General features: G+C 36.4%; 1 protein-coding gene and 1 long non-coding RNA gene across 2 annotated transcripts; one reads left to right on the top strand and one right to left on the bottom strand.

The window, feature by feature from the left end:
- Positions 1-478: 478 nt before the first annotated feature.
- Positions 479-9,681, bottom strand: erlin1 (ER lipid raft associated 1). Its single transcript, XM_007248575.4, has 12 exons — positions 9,574-9,681; positions 6,786-6,917; positions 6,627-6,708; positions 6,209-6,255; positions 6,007-6,068; positions 5,585-5,710; positions 5,331-5,404; positions 4,701-4,759; positions 3,517-3,608; positions 3,346-3,435; positions 3,174-3,253; positions 479-3,000 (listed from the first exon to the last, which is right to left on the bottom strand). The coding sequence occupies exons 2-12, from the start codon at positions 6,896-6,898 to the stop codon at positions 2,779-2,781; spliced, it is 1,047 nt and encodes a 348-aa protein (XP_007248637.2). The 5' UTR covers positions 6,899-6,917; positions 9,574-9,681; the 3' UTR covers positions 479-2,778.
- Positions 9,682-12,293: 2,612 nt separating this feature from the next.
- Positions 12,294-13,416, top strand: LOC111195921 (uncharacterized). Its single transcript, XR_002651877.2, has 2 exons — positions 12,294-12,371; positions 12,929-13,416. It is a non-coding gene; the product is annotated as an uncharacterized LOC111195921 (long non-coding RNA).
- Positions 13,417-17,001: the final 3,585 nt, after the last annotated feature.

Here is a 17,001-nt window from a genome sequence, read left to right as displayed (position 1 = left end):
TTTTTATAATTGTATTGAGTAATGATGCAGGACATAAAAAATGTATTGAAGTAAAAGTATTATGTAGTTAAGTAAAACTGGAAATAGGAGAAAAAATATAATACTCCAGTAGATACAGAAACCGCATTTTAGAACTTAAGTACAGTACAGTAGAGAAGTAGTTCTACTGACAGCTCCTAATTTGGGGGATTTTAACAATTGCCTGCTTTTACAGCATTTTTCCAGGGTGGTTTGTGTTTCCAAAACCACTTGAAAAGAACCACATCATAATTAATAAAGGTACCATTTAGTTCCTGTTTTTGCCCTTTCCTGTAAAATTGGAAATGTTAATTTAGGAGCATATACAGACAGAAGACGTTTTTTTTTTTTTGTAAAGAAACAACAAAGATTTAAAAGTGATTGAGAATTTTTATACATTTAAAACAAAAATGCTTAACAACCAAGTTCTTACATGATCCTTAGAAATAAAGAACTATGGTTAGTGGTATCAAAATAGTTTTATTTTACATAACTGAACTTCAAAACATTACAAATTTTTTGCATATAAATGTTGGGAAATCAAGAATTCAAATTATGCATATGTATAAAAAGTAACATTCACAGAGTAGCTTAATTTCACCCACTCCGACATGTACCCACCCATGCACCCAGAATCAAATCAAATCTACCACCACAACAGAGATTCATAAGCTTATTTAATTGATTGCTCAAATGTTGAATATAAGAAGCTTGCCATTTTCCATCGATTAGATATTCTATTTCATAATTTGCATTTAGTCGGTGACTTCTCCTTTAAAACAAAGTTCCCCAAACGTATTTAGGAGAATTTTATTTTCATTTAAAATCTGAGTGGAAAGAACAGGCAGTGTTGTAGAGGATGAGTAGAGAGAGTAATGGGGCGTTATATAAAATGCGCTCACCCAGACTGGATAAACGCTCATGTTTTCAATCTAGTGGACACTGACAGGGAAGACCATGTTTAATTCAACAGAAATGACTAACAAAGGAGAGCAGTTCTGAATGTAATCAGGGCATGATAAATAATAATAATAGACTCTTTTAACATGAAACAGAGGGGTAAATTTCATAGAAGCCCAGCAGATATACTAAACCAATTAGACAGAGACTTGTTGAAACCCTCAAACAGTAAATATAAAGCAGGTTACTATGTTTTAGAAACTCCCTGCAGTTCCTTAATGGGTTAGCACCTATAAATATAGCAACATAAAAACACTAAATCAAAGTGCCCACAATGTTTAATTAAATGCACTGGAATTATCAGACAATTAAACTAAGTCTACATCTACTCTGGTCAAGGCAAGCCTTTTTGTTACCCGGTTTTCTTTGTACTTGAGGCTCAATCAGCATTTTTCATTCCTAGTCTCCATTAAGCACAGAACTTAAGTCAAGACTGCCCTCTAGTGTTGACATCCTAGCAAAAATCAATAAAATAATACCATCAGTAGTGAGTTAAATGTTCTTTTCTTTACAATACAGTATTAAATGCTCTAGTATTTCAATTAGCTGATGCAAATATGATGGAATGGAACAATAAGGACATATAAACAGCTTTCCAGTATATTTCTCTTGTAGTTGTGCTGTTAAATCTTGCCTCATGTTGTTAATTCCATAGCCCTTCTTTTGGTAAATTCCATTTTTTTATATACATCAGCCCTTTCTTATATTAGATTCCCTTTGCACGCTCCTTTCACACTAATGGAGTAGATCTGGACATGATGGAAAGGCAGACGGCCAAAACTGAATTAGCGAGTACATTTCAGGATTAAATCATAGCAGGCGGTGGCATGTTAGGTACTCAAGCCCTACTGTAGCCACCAAATCAAATGAAAACAAATGCAAACCCCATTACCGAACCCACTATAAACAAACCAACAATCACACACAGCTCAGCCATCACCCACAACTCAATGTTTTACATGGACAAAACCAACCAACTACTGCACTACTAGTCACTATACTCAGACTGTGGATTTTTAGGTTAAAGAACACAGGTGAAAAAAATAAATCAAACAGAACTAATAAAATGTGTACAGTGCATGTCCTTTTGAAACGAATTCATCAACCGGTAGTAAGTGTGTTTCTTTTTGGACTGTGTTTAATTAAAACTTTATCCCAAAAGATGCCACTAATGATAAGACTGGTATTGTAGGCAAATTGGGAATTTGCGTTAAGACCTCCGAGTTACAACTATATTAGGAGAGAAAAGTTTTTTTTAACTTTGGCAACAACAACAAACAAAATCTCTTGTAGCTGCATAATCCATTGCCCTGTTTCAATTAGTTTGAAGCCTCAGCATTCCAGTTATGAAAAACACAAAAAAGTTCAAGATCATTTCTAAGCTTTCACATACATATCAATATGCATTATAACACAAATAAAAAAAAGAACAAGCAAGCAGACACAGAAAATGAAAACGCATGCTATGTAAGTCACTGGGCATTTTGGGGATCCTGCTGTGGTGAATTTCACCTAACCTTGTAAATCACAGCAACACCATTAATTCATGAATTAGAACGTTTTGTAAACCTCCGGCACATCCTAAGCCATTTGTGCCTTTTATCCCCCCTTAGACCACAGGCAGCTAGTAAAGCACAGCCTCTCATGTTCAGTGTCCTCAGCTGGATGATTCACGGCACAGTTATTAAGCACCCAGCACCCTCTGCAGCCCGACAATCGTATCTATGCCAGCATTCCACACAAGCGCTCCCAGCCTAAAGACAGAGAGAGAGACAGAGACGGGGAGAAGACCCGAGCACCTCAGTGACCCTCCGTTTCTGTTCTGGGTGCAGCCCCTTTCCTGTGCTTGTCTGTCTTGGTTAAGAATTCCAACTGCTCTGAAGAATCTGCAGCCCCCTTTAGTGAGGGAGAGGCACTGTTGTCTACAAACATGTTGGGGATGTCCTGGCCAAAGTAGATCTTGCTGTTGGCTGCTATAGCCTGATATTTCATGAGTTCCAAATACTCTGGAGTCAGCTTCAGCTGGTAAAACAAGAAGGCAGGAATTTGATCACTTTCAGTTTATCAAGAACATAAAAAACAACAGTGAGATGTTTGAGCATGTGAATGTGTTCAGGTAAAAGAGCAGCAACACATTCCAGAATGATAGATAACCTTTTTCACCCACCACATCAATTTTATAAAAAAAAATTTACCCTGTTGGCTTCTGCAAACTTTGCTGCTGTGTAGTACTCGGCATCTGCTTTGGCTTTTTCTCTGGCCACAAAAGCAGCATCTGTTGTTTAAAACAAAGAACATCAGTATTTAATCTACACGCTTAATATAATAGGTTTTAATGTTTTGATATATGTGGACTTTTAGTCATACCTTCTATTTCAGAAATCTGCTTCTCTGTCTCCTTTTCCATTACTTTCTGCTTAAACTGGATCTGTGCAACCTGAGCTATTTTTTCAGCCTCTGGATGAAAAGACAAAAGAAAAATTAAATCAGTCCAATTCATTAATCTTAATAGTAACTTTCAATGGTATCGTTTCCCACCAATTATAGCTTTCTTTCTCTCAGTCTCTGCCTCCTTCTCCACAACTTTCTGGGTCTGAGCTGTGATGAGTAGTCTGGTCTTCTCTGCTTCCCTGCAATAGGAAACAGATTAAGAAAATGTTTTACAGTATACTTGGATGCATTTAATCTTCTGTGATATAATGTTGTATAATAGTGTAAGTCTCTCAGAATATTTGGGACTCTTACAAGTGCAGATATAACCCCTACTTTTTATTTGTAGACATCAATTTGTTAACTCTTTAGTTTGTGTAAAAATTGTATAATGAATAGAATTAGTGTTCCAAAATGACAAAATTATCTTCTTTTACTATAAATTTACCAATTTAAAGATTTGTGGTGTGACCGAAACAAAACACTGAATAACTCAGAATTACACCGTCATACCAGAATATTATTACGTCTTCCTTCTTTCTACAATCACTGACTATTTTATTAACACCACGAAACAAATATAGAAGTACTTTGTAGTTCTACACGCTAATTACAGATTGGAGTCCACCTGTATCTCCGCATACAGACTCTATTCAACTTGTTCTTCACTGATCGTTAGCTGCTAGAGTTTTTAAACACTTCAGAGTCACTGCTAGAATGAATAGAATCCACCAATAAGAAATATTCATCCAACAGTGTCATGTGACCACTGATGAAGGATAGAGGATGACCAACACAAACTGTGTAACAACAAATGAGCTTGTGTCTATAACTTTACATCTGCTAGGTGCACCTGGCAGGCAGGAATGTCTAATAAGAGTGCCCAGTGAGTGAATACAGTGTTTACTGTGTAAACTCCAGCAGCACTGCTGTATCTGATCTACTTATACCAGCAAAACACACACTGACACACCACCACTATTCTAATGTCCCTGTAGTGCTGAGAATGACCTACCACTTAATTAATATCTGCATTGTGGTGCTCTGTAGTGGCCCTTTTGAAGAGCATTGAAGAACAGGGTAAAGGAGAATAAAGTATACAGAGAAACAGATGAACTAAAGTCTAATCTTCTATGGTCAGTGGAGCTGACAAAATGAACAGTAACTGTAGAAATAAATGATCATAATAATTTAATATGACATTTTTTATCACAACACAGAAAACAAAACTATAAAATGAGGTCTATTGCAAGAATCTCTTACACCACATCTAAGAGGAGAAAGTTACTTACATCAGTTCAAAATTTCTCCTGATTGCCTCTGGGATTTTGGGCTTGGTGACACGGACAGCCTACAAAGACACCTCAAGGTCAGCTTGACATATGATTCATGGACAGTAATACATTGTTTCCTTTCTCTGGTTCTGGCAAACAGCCTTGCGCTGCCAGGTCAAAAAGCCAGCACCAGCACGGTTTACAAAGAACCACTGTGCTTTGGGTTAATAGAGGAAAAGGGGTTCTCTCGATATTGTTAAACACTTACATTTTAACTGCACTTTAACCCAGTAATCAAAGGTTCATTTCAAAATCTAGGGCACAGGTAAAATCAATAAAACCTGGCTTCTATCCAAATAGTAATAGCTCACTGTGCCTCACTAACAAATAACTGTAAAACATAAGAGCTGTAGTGCTACAGCTGAGTAGGCTATTGGGGGAAATTCAAGATATCTTGGACCTAAATTAGGCAAACACTTGATTTTGTATTCATCATGTTGTACAATGAGGCACTGGTCCCATGGCTGAATCCTAAATGACCTCTTGAGATAAAACAGTGAACATTATTCAGGGCACTTTGTAATTTAAACTGAAAAAACACACAAACACAAAGGGAGCAGGACAGCTGAAAAGGTCCTAAAATCTCACCTGAATAGTGAGTCCAGGGGCCATGGAATTCAGATCTTTCTGCAAAGCAGTCTTGAGGTTCTCATCAATAATATCTGTGGCAGCAGAATATAAACATAAGTCTGCAACTCATCTGAACTACAGCTGCAACAAAAGTGCATTGAACTTAAGGCACATAGTTGGCTCGAGACACACGCAACATGACTTGCTCTGTTGCTCACTGTAAACATTAGCCAGCAAGGCAGGATAAACTGTTTGACATAACCGCTACTTACCAAACAACTCAATGTAGACCTCCTGTAGTGTGTGAACACTGCAGAACTGATTCAGCTCATGGTGGATTTTGTTGAATATTAGTGTCTTGTCATAGTCAGCAGTATAGTTTCTCACAATGTCCACCACTGAAAACACAGGTGTACAAAGAAATATGTACGAAGATTAAATGGTAAACAAGTGGTGTCAAACCCGCCTACAAATTGCCGGTGTGGCTGCAGGTTTCATTCCAGCCAAGCAAATGCTCATGTCATCAGTTGTTAAAAAAAAACACCAACTGATTAATCATGTTGAATCAGGAGTGTTGCTGGTTGTTTAAAATTGAAAGCCTGTACCCAAACAGGATTGTTTTGGACAGATTTGCCACCTCTATTTTAAACATTACTAACATTTCAAACATCACGAACTTCAGTACTGTTCATACCTGCTAATGGCACCAGCATGTTGACCACCTCAATTCTATCAAAATAGATCATGACACCCCCACTGCAAGCAAGCAAACAAAAAACAAACCTTAAGTCTTATGATAAGTTCTTAAAAATGTAAAAGGTCATTTAAGTAAGCATATGCATATGAATAACATATTATTCTATCTATTCCTATATCTGTATAAATGGTTACATTACCTTGTTCCACAAGGCACATTTTTGATTTCATCTGTCTGCATTGTTGTCTAGATCACAGAGAACATGATTAGAAAATAATAATATACAAAACAAATGACATTTTTCGAATCCGTGTGACAGTTAAACGTAAAAGTAATGGAATTACTAAAATTAATACATTTTAAATAAACAGTTTTGTATATGATCACTGTGCAACGAAAAAAAATGCATTTCCTTAATAGTAACTCTACAGGGGGAGGAAGGACTGCTCCTGTGTTTTGAAGATAAAATAATTGAGATACGTTTTTTTTCACTGGAAAGCAGCAATATCCAGAGTCAAATTTGTATGAGCATTTTTTTTATCTTAAATTACACTTAAATGTCTGATGCACTTTTCAAATGGGAATACAAGAACATAATTCCAAATAACTGCTCTTACCTGGACAGATCTGTAGGTAGTGATGAAAGGCAGCATGATGTGATAGCCTGGGCCATTTGGAGTGGTTAGCAAAGCCCCACCTCTATAAAAGACAATACATTTAGTTTTAGTTCTTTAAGATATAGTTGTTTTTAAATGTTTTATTTTTAAAATACTTACCTGTAATAAACAGCTAAATGACCCTCTTCAATCTTATGTATGGAAGAGTGAAGCATAATGGCCATCACACCAGCAATCGCCGCAACCACTGCCCCAACATGCGCCATCGTCATCCTTCGCCCAGAAACTCACCTGGTGGAATGTTATGCATAGTTAACAAATGTATTCCTGAACTCATTTTGCATTGTAAGTGTGTACACCTAAAGATACTTTTTTTAGGATATGCAAATATTTCTCCACGCATGAAGAATTTTAGACATTTCCTGTTCACCCTCAGATCACATTCTCCCTACTGTAAGAAGCAGCTTGCTGATTTGCCTCTGTGCCTCTATATTTTCATGTCATTTGTGGCCTGACGGACTCTTAGAGAGAGTGAGATAATAGTTTCATTGCAAGGGAAAAAGAGAATGAGGACATTGGGGCCATGTCAGATTAAGACTGGTGTAGACAGGGAGAGAAAGGACATAAAGCAAGAGAGAAGCACATACGAAAATATTACAGTACAAATGTCAGGAATTTATTTTACAATCACAGTGCATCACTTCTTTCATTTATTCTATATTACTTTTTTGCCATAATATAAACAGTCTACTTTCTGTGTCCCCCACAAAGCAAAACATCATATCTAACAGGACTGCAATGATAAGTGGATATTATAGACATTGATAATCATAAACTTATGAAATTATAAAAATGTCGACTAATCATTATTTGTAACAGCATTGCACTACACAAAGTTCTCGGAACAGAAAAGCTCAACTCATTCTATGTCTCCAAAAGTGCCCAAACACAAAAGATAATGTAATTACTTACAAAATAGCTGTATCTTCCACTTTTAAACAGCTTCTAGGCATTTAAGCCGTTTCTTTAATTTTAAAGTGATGGAGGATATGGCATAAACAATTGTTGACTAATCGACAAAAATAAATTTATCAACTACAAAAATAGTCAGTAGTTGAAGGCCTAATTAAAAAAATCTCTCAGTATGATTAAAATTACGTACACACAACACAACACGATATGATGGAAAATATGATGGAATGCATAACATTAAAGTATTAATACTTATTTTTCAGAACACCAAAAACACATGCTGCATATTTAATAGTATGTAATTATGTGTCTAAGCAATGTAGCTAATACACATAAGACAACTGCACTGTACTGCATTCACATGCTTACATTTCGCTATTTACATTTGCTTAATAAGCATCATCACATTACTAGAGATGGATGTCTAGGGGTGTCTTATGCAATAAAATTATGCACTAAATATGCTGCACTCGAGATTTGAGGTAGATTTCTGTTGTTATATTAATTGTGTTGCTGTAATATATTCTTGAAATGATATATATTTTTAAATCTATGTTTTGTCTTATATTTTGTCATATTTTTGTGGAAACACCCTGAAATACCATGATATTATTTAAGGCCATATTGCCTATACCTAATGCACAGCATATACAGCTCTGGAGAAAAAACGAGTTTTTTTATTTTACTTAAAAACCTCTGGAATATAATCAATATATAATCTGGAATATATTTTTTTTGTTATTTTAGCCATTTCTCATTTTCTGCAAATAAATGCTCTAAATTACAATATTTTTATTAGAGATAAATGTTGTTCATAGTTTATAGAATAAAACAACAATCTTCTTTATACTCAAACATATAGCTATAAACAGCAAAATCAGAGAAACTGATACAGAAACTGAAATGGTCTCTTATTTTTTTGTAAGAGCTGAAAATGTTGTGCAAAAGGGAAATTCTCAGAAGACTAACAGCTAACTATATAACATACATTCAGGTTGAAAGCAAAAATGAAAGACAGAAGTTACTGTACTTCTTTGCTGATGTGACCTGAACGTAGCTAAGCTAGCTAGCTTAACTTAACTCACTGACAATCAGGAACCTGTGTACCCTAGATTGTCAATTTGTGCAACAAGCAAAACCTGCTGGACCAATTCTGGACAATATGAAATCATCAGCTAATATGAAACACATGTATTAAGAATATATCACAGAATAGCACAGCCTGCTCTGCCCTCATAAATAACTAACTTACTGTGTTTGTCAGGTTGGTCTGGGTTGAGATGGCATGTCAAACATCCCCCCTCGCAGAGTCCATAAGGAAACGACGAGACAGCAATGCTATTTTGGGTAGCTAGCTAGTTATCTATGCGGGTTTCATACAGCTGTCTAAGTAGCTGTGCATTTAACTGTCAAAATAGCTGAACTAAAGAAACACTGATTAGTTAAATTAAGAGCAAACTCTGAATGCTTCTGGATAGTGTAACTTACTTCCTCGTTGTGCACTCAAACCGTGTTGTTCATTAGCTAAACTAGCTTATCAGGAGCGGAGCTGTCCATTACATGGGAGTGTCAATAATGCCTCGCTGGAAGCTAATTAGCTAACTAGCTCACTAACTACAGCCACGAACATGCTAAGCTAACTGCTCGCTAAAACCTTAACTAACTATCTAACACTAGTTAACCGTAAAACAACAGCTTACAGAGGCTACCTAGTCAGTAGCTAACTTTACATAGGTGAGCTAACGTTATATAGCTAGCATTCCTACTACAGCTGAAGCTAACGTTCAATACAGACAGCATTAGCTTGTTAGCGTTAGCAGCTAATGCAGGGTTAGTATGAATGGCAAGCCTGTCGTTATTAGCTAGCCGTTATCCAATAACCGAAGCAGCACAGTCAGCGGACCAGCACAGTTTTTAAACCACACGGCTTCCGATAGCGCAGAAAAGATAAACTGCCCCAGAATAAACGCGTTACCTGTCATTCGTTAGTCAGAGAAGGCTGGAGTCTATCATTTCACTTTCATTAGATGAGGAGGACCGGAGTCATGCCCCCCAAGCCGCTCCCACCGTGCGCGCAGCAGCGTCAGCGGCCCGGGCGGGGCGGGGCTGAGCTTCGGCTGGAATCGGCCTCCAAAATAAAAGTAAGATGAAATAAAATAAAATAAAGTCTTATTTCTTTGTGTGGCGCTTTTAACAAAGCAAACAATGAATTTAAGATGAACAAGACCATCTAATCTATAACAGTGTGGACAGTGTTTGTTTGGAACATAATCACAGCATCATTATAACAAAAAGTAATATTTGTTCATCTTTAGGATTTTTACAGTCTGATATATTGTTTCTTAAGTTTGACAGTCAGTTTTTTTTAAACAGTGTGAGAACGAGGAGATAATGCCCTGTGAATAAGATCCAAAGTGGCATTTGATTATTTTTATATTACATGCCTATACACATCTACATATTACATGCTATGTTCACAGGGTCATTTTGGAAAATATCCACAGTGTTTTTTTTTGTTCTTTTTCAGGATTTTAACCGTCTGAAGTATTTTATCTTAAGTCTATATTTAATAATATAATATTTTATTATTATATATTATTATTATTATATTTTATTTTATTCTATACAAGTCTAAGTTAAACTTTGAGCGTTTTTATGTGTTTTTTTATTTTTATTTTATTTAGAGCGTTTGCACAGCGTTGTGCTTAAATGTGGCTTTTTACTATCAAAGCCCCTCATCTTCAGGTGGCCGCATGTAACTGCAGTAACATTTAAGGTGGAACGAAAATCCGAATAAGTCGCTGGCGAACAAGAAGCCAACTTCAGCCGCGCAGCTAAATCAGAGTTTATAAATGCTTCAAATTTTCTCAACACAAAACAATATATGTGTCAGCACCACAGGCATATTTATAAAGCGTTTAAATTCAAGATATAAACGTGCTCTGGCTGTAACTTCAGTAGCTCATCAAAACCAACCAGGCATCTCACAGTAGCACAGTAATGCAGCACCTTTAACTTAAAAGAGTAATGTTTTTTAGTTTTAGTTTTTAGACGTTTAGCTCAATTTATCCCCATTTCCTTAACCTCCATAAAACCTTTCACTGTAAAAATATATATTTTTTAGCAAAATACAGAATTCTTACTATTCTACAAAAAAAAAAACAGATACGTGGGTGAGTTTTTTCTTCTTCTTCCTATTTCTCTTGTTAATTAAATCTGTACGTATGTATGTTTGTTTTTGTTTTATATGATCATTGAAAAAAAAATTGGGATTCCACTATCTATAAAGACCTTGATCTTACGTTTTTCCACAAATAAAAAATTGTCCTTAGAAAACTCAAGGAATATCCTGTTTAAGTGGATATTTACTATTTTTATTTTAAGTTTTAAACGTTTCGCTAAATTCACCCATAAAATCCGTTTGCTGTATAAAGTTTTTTTCTTTTCTTTTTTTTTTTTTTTAGCAAAAACTCAAGGAATACCTGTTTAAGTGTTAAAGTGAAAAGTTACTGTTTTTTGTTTTTAGCCGTTTGGCTCTATTCACCCCCCCTAAAATCTCTTAGATGTAAAAAAAAAAAAAAATACTTTTTACAAAATACTTTATTCTACTTTATAAAATTCAAGAAATATCTTGGCCTTATGGTTAGCTACTATTTTTATTTTGTGCTTTTAGCCGTTTAGCTCCGTTCACTTTAAGTGCTGCTCCAGTGTAGTTCACATATTAGCGTTTATAGTCCATAATCCCACCCTGCGCACTGCTGTTCTCCTGTAGTGTCTACACTCTGGTGAAGGGCACGTGGTTTTAAAGAGGTACAGACAACTACTGTAATGGACAACACATCTCTGCTGCAGACTGTACAGCACAAGATCTGTACCAATCTGAAACACTGAGAAAAGTAAATCAATTCATATGAGTAGTCCCAGGTAGGTATAGCCTGTGTCCAGCAGATGTCACTCTGGTAATAAAAATGAATTCCCATACTGTTTTCATAGACCCATAACGTGGCCCCATCTCTTGGGAAAACATTTTTAAAGCTATGTTATGTTTCACTGGGATACAGTTACTTAAGAGCATCATGTACATTCTTTCAAAGGAGCTGTAGCTTATAGAAGAGCAAACAATGTATGAATTTGTGCTTTACATCTTCCCCAGGATGAGCTACTGTGTGTGGGACATATCTTTGACACTATAGTAGTTCTGAATCTGCCAAAAAGTCAAAGTGTGGATTTAGCACAAACAGTCAAATTGATTACAGTTATTCTGACTTGTTTACAACCGAACTGTGTGTGTTTTTGCTTCATCAGCTTCACAGTCAAGTAAGGTCTAAGACTGTGCCCAAGTGCCATCTGCTGGATGTGAGTAGCAGATAAGCTTTCTACTGCTAATAAAACCTAAAAAACTTTACTTGTATGTGTCCCCTACAAGCCACTGGTTGATGAAATCCTTTCAGTTATGTTGAAATTGGGTAATAAGTGTGTTTTCTTAGTGTAGTTACTGTTATGGTTGGTGCTCATATAGCGATCCCTTAACAAGTTTAATTTTATATAGACAACAGGTATTCATTTTACCTGGGAATGGTTTTAATGTTATCGGTATGTATTATATTCAGTGTAGGGATTTGTCAGATCTCTTATAATATCTCAAAAAATGTGTACCGATTTTCAGTAGCTGTAATAACGCTTACTGTTTTTTTAGGGACAGATATTACAGATACAAACCAGAGTTGCAGACAAAGCTGTCAAAGTCCTGGATGTTCTGCGAGGGGACTTGTGGTAAAGTAATACTTACATCTTGTTTAGTTGAGTTATGAATGATAACAACCAAGATAGGAAACGGATGTTAAATAAACATTATTTTTTTCATCTTTAATACATTGCCACAATATTAATTTGAGATGTCAGAACTAATGTATTTGTGCACATTTTTTTTTACGATGATACAATGGTTTTATATAATTTGTTAGTATTAAACTTTAATTACATGAGATATGTGTTGCTTGTTTGTATTCTATTCTTATAACTTGTATTGTGCTCTTGCAAAAAATAAGCATTTACATAAAAATAATTGTGAATAATATTTTTATTTGAGGGGGGCACATTTTGCCTAAAAGTATTTATTGTGAGTAATTAGGTATAGAAGGTCCCCAACCATTCAAATATTCAACTGTTCAGGGAGTGTATCTGAACTTCTTGCTAATTATATTACTGCAAGTCCTTAAAACTTTTTTATATTAATTTTTATTTCTATTAAAAAATATAGCTCATTATGATTTTATTATATTATATTATTTAAGGAAAATCATTGAACATGTGTGTATGTGTGTGTTTAGGTGTGCTTCCAGTCAGTCTGAGAATCTGGAGAGTTGCAGCTGTTGTCACTGGATGCAGGACTCTGTACTGCCTTCCTCTCTTAGCAGATAACCGTTAGTGCCTGTGGTTTACCAACCATATAACACACCCATCAATCTGACAAAAAGACTATTACCCACTTTAGTAACATTTCACTGCTGAATTTTACACACTGATATTAAATCTGTTGTATCCGACATGTGCAGTGTATGTGCTGTTGTTATGATGTGAGTGCAGATCACCAACTTGGCATGTTGTCTGATAGCTCAGTTCATTTTTTTACTGGCCACAGTCACTTGGCATGTTCTGTTTGTGGCACAAGGAAGAAGAAACCTCGAGCATGTGAGTGTCAGTCATTTAGTGTGAATTGTTTTATCATGGTTCACTTACTCTCACTGAGGATACATTGTATTCAGCATTTAAACTCTAGGATTGTTGAGTTATGAATCATTAAACTAATAATCAGTAACTGTGAAAGACACTTTTCCTTTTTGCTGTTTATTTTATTATGTACCAATTAAACATAACCTTATGACCACCTTCATTTTTTTCAGCTCCACTGATCGTATAAGAGCACTTTGCAGTTCAATATAGTGACACTGTAGACCTTCTGTTTCTCTGCATACTTTATTACTCACCTTTTACCCTGTTCCTCACTGCTCAGGACCCTCAGGACCACCAAAGAGCAGGTATTATTTGGGTCATTCTCAGCACTGCAGTGACACTGACGTGATGGCAGTGTGTGTTGTGTTGGTACAAGTGGATCAGATACAGCAGTGCTGCTGGAGTTTTTAATCACCTCAGTGTCACAGCTGGAATGAGAATAATCCTGTGAACACCAGTGAATGAGTAGAGCATGACCAAAACAAATTGTGCAGCAACAGGTGAGTTTCTGTCTCTAACCTTACATCTGCACAGTAGAACAGTTAGGTAGTAGTGTCTAACAGAGTGGACAGTGTTTAAAAACTCCACCAGCACTGCTGTGTTTGAGCACACCGTCACCATGCCAGTGTCACTGCAGTGCTAAGAATGACACACCACCCAAATAATAATATCTGTAGGAGTCCAGAAGTGTCCTGACCATTGAAAGGATGATAATACAGTATGCAATAAAAAGACACACTATAGTCTTCAATTATAGAACTATTATGTGTCCTATATGATCGATTGAGATGAAAATTGATGAATAGGTGTAGAAACAAGGAGATTATGTTGTGCTGAATTGGTGTATAATTAAACAGGTTAAAGATGGCCGGATCTGGAGAAGCAAATGCAGCTATCCAGTATGGCTTGTGCACAAATTCTGTTTTTTGGAATAAACTCCCTGAGAGTTAAAATCAACTAGTTTTAAGTGTATATGTGTGACCAGCGAATACACTCTATAACAGAGTTAAAGTAACTCTTTTCTAAGAGTTGGCCTCTTAACTCTGTTTAGGAGTTAAATCTGAACTGTTGTGGGAGTTAAAATATTTATCTCATCTAGAGTAAAATACAGTTCACTTAACAGTGCAGAAGATGGTTACTTGCTCTTTTAGCCAACAAAATGTTAGCTAGCTATATAAAATACAATGGAATACCCCATGGAAGGATCCCTGGTGGGCAAGACTTCACACTGATGGTATGCAGGGATTGGGGGACACGCCCATTAGAGAGTTCAGTCACGCTCCTTAAAACCTTGGAATAAACTCTGAAATACTACACCGCAAAAGAGTTTCCCTCAACTAAATTTGTAGTTTAAGCTGGAGAATAATTTTTTTTTTTAACTCCAGGTTTTCGAACTCCAGAAATTTGCTGTGTACATGGTGGTGTCTGTTAAGGTGAAAATGTCCATTGAAAACTCTCTTCTCAGCTGCATGGAAGACCAAGCCCAGCCCACTCAAGGATGTGTATGGTCTCACTCAAGCTATAGAGGTATAAAACCATAAAGCTAGCGTGCTTAGTGATATATAGTTCATAGAGAAGGACTTTGTTGTAATGCTTTTCCCAGGAACACAAATAATTTGCACTGTTGGATTCTATGATGAAATTCCTCCTCTGGATCTAGTTTTAACTGCTTGGCAAATCTTCTGCTGGTTAGAGCTATCTAAAGCTGTCCAAGCAGATACGACAAAATCCTGGGGAGCATTTTCTTTGGAAGAAATGCTGTAATATGCTGTAAAACTCATCAGGAAAAAGAAATCAGCCCAGCCCTAACGAAACTGGAGGGCTTGCCACATTGTATTCATTGGGCAGCCAAACGGAAAATTGGCATACCCCAGAAAGAACAGAGAGATGTCTTTGAAATGTGTTTTGCTAGATTGTAGCAGAGGTCACATGGTCCAGTATTTTTGGCACAGATATTAAGGAAATCTCAGTAGCACTAAGCGTGAGAGCTGACTGACAATCGAGCATGTTTTGTAATAAACCTGAAACTGGATCCACTGCTATAATTTATAACTTTGTTTTTCTCTTAGCTGTTATGTTGGTGGGAGGTGCACTGTTGTGTAAGAACATTCCTTTTTTGTATGCAGGTCAGTGAAAAAGGGTCACGTAACCACCAAGGACGAGAGCAACATGAGATAACCTTCCACAACTCCATCCCATTCAACATGGCTGGATAATAAACTAGATGAGGTCAGTGTTCCATAGATGTTGCGTAATAACAAGGCATCCAGTCGTTTTAGACAGAAACCGAAGCACATCTGTCCAACACCTGTACTGGCATTCCATTCCACTGCAGAGTTTAGCATTCTATCCTCTGGAGAGCTGGAGAGGAACTCCAGGAACTGGGTGTGACACCCCTCTGAATGTTGTAAGAGGAGATAATTGATTCCTTAAGTACTGTATGTATATATATATTCTCCATTCATGCCTCAAAACATTTCCACATGTGTCTTCTTTTAATTTGCGCTTTTGGGATATAAAAATATAACGCACCACAAAGGAGTGGTTGGATGAAACTTTATATGTGTGAACGAAATGATGCATGTGTAGGATGTCCTGCACAAGTAGTGGTTTGCAAAAGTATTCATACCCTGCGAACCTATTCGCATTTTGTTACCTTACAACCACAAACATAAATGTATTCTATTGAAATTTTAAGTGATAGACCAACACAAAGTAGCACATAATTATAAAGTAGAACAAAAGTACATTACTTAAAAAATGTTAATCAATTAAAAATCTGAAAAGTATTCAACCCCCTTAATAAAATCCAGTTTAGTCCATTGCCACTTAGTCACTTAATTAGTTAATAGGGTCCAGCTGTGTGTAATTCAGTCTCAGTATAAATACACTAGTGAACAAACAGGTCAGGGATAAAGTTGTGAAGAAGTTTAAAGCAAGGTTAGGTTATAAAAACAGATAGTAAGCTTTGAACATCCCAAAGAGCTCTGTTTAACCCATCATGCAAAAATTAAAAAAGGATTCTATAACTGCAAACCTACCAAGTCATGGCCATCCACCCAAACTGACAGATCAAGCAAGGGGAGCACTGCTCAGAGAAGAAGCCAGGAGGCCCATGGTCACTCTGGAGGAGCTGAAGAAATCTACAGCTCAGGTGGGAGCATCTGTCCACAGGGCAACTACAAGTTGTTTTTCAGATTTGTCAGAACAGCCTAAATGGTTGCCAATTTGCAAAAATGACCGTTCTACTTCTTTCAAGTTAATGTTGCACCCCCCTCTCAAAATCTGTCAAGTGGGCAAAATATCTTCAAGTACATAGCAGAGACATGATTAGCAGTCAACAATCTCTCACCAAGAAGTACACTATCCTCTAGCTCTGAGAGACTTTGTATTGTGCAGAATTGTGTCTCATTAATGTAAAATGGAAGGAAAACATGTTTTATTATACAGGATAAATGCTTTCTAGGACCACCACAGGCTCATACGTGTGTGGTGTTAAGTTTTGCAAAAATAGATCTTGTCTTTTGTTTGTTTTGAAATGAAAGTACTGAGTTTCATGCATCAGAACAACTCAAAAAGTTATCAAATCATCCATCTCTCATTGGCTTTTGTCGAGCTGTTAGGCTTAGGTGTGGGATGTGATCATAATCTGAAGGTTTAATGCGTAGAT

The sequence above is a fragment of the Astyanax mexicanus genome, chromosome 7 (genome assembly GCF_023375975.1).
Source record: "Astyanax mexicanus isolate ESR-SI-001 chromosome 7, AstMex3_surface, whole genome shotgun sequence".
NCBI lineage: Eukaryota > Metazoa > Chordata > Actinopteri > Characiformes > Acestrorhamphidae > Astyanax > Astyanax mexicanus.
This window is presented reverse-complemented; position numbering and strand designations above follow the sequence as displayed.

What these genes read in the sequence shown, in the direction of transcription:
- erlin1 (XM_007248575.4), bottom strand. Translation starts at nt 6,898, where the DNA reads ATGACGATGGCGCATGTTGGGGCAGTGGTTGCGGCGATTGCTGGTGTG. An exon ending in CATTTAGCTGTTTATTACAG is followed by an intron (nt 6,709 to 6,785) that starts GTAAGTATTTTA and finishes TGTCTTTTATAG; the next exon opens with AGGTGGGGCTTTGCTAACCA. An exon ending in AGTTTGCAGAAGCCAACAGG is followed by an intron (nt 3,001 to 3,173) that starts GTAAATTTTTTT and finishes TTGTTTTACCAG; the next exon opens with CTGAAGCTGACTCCAGAGTA.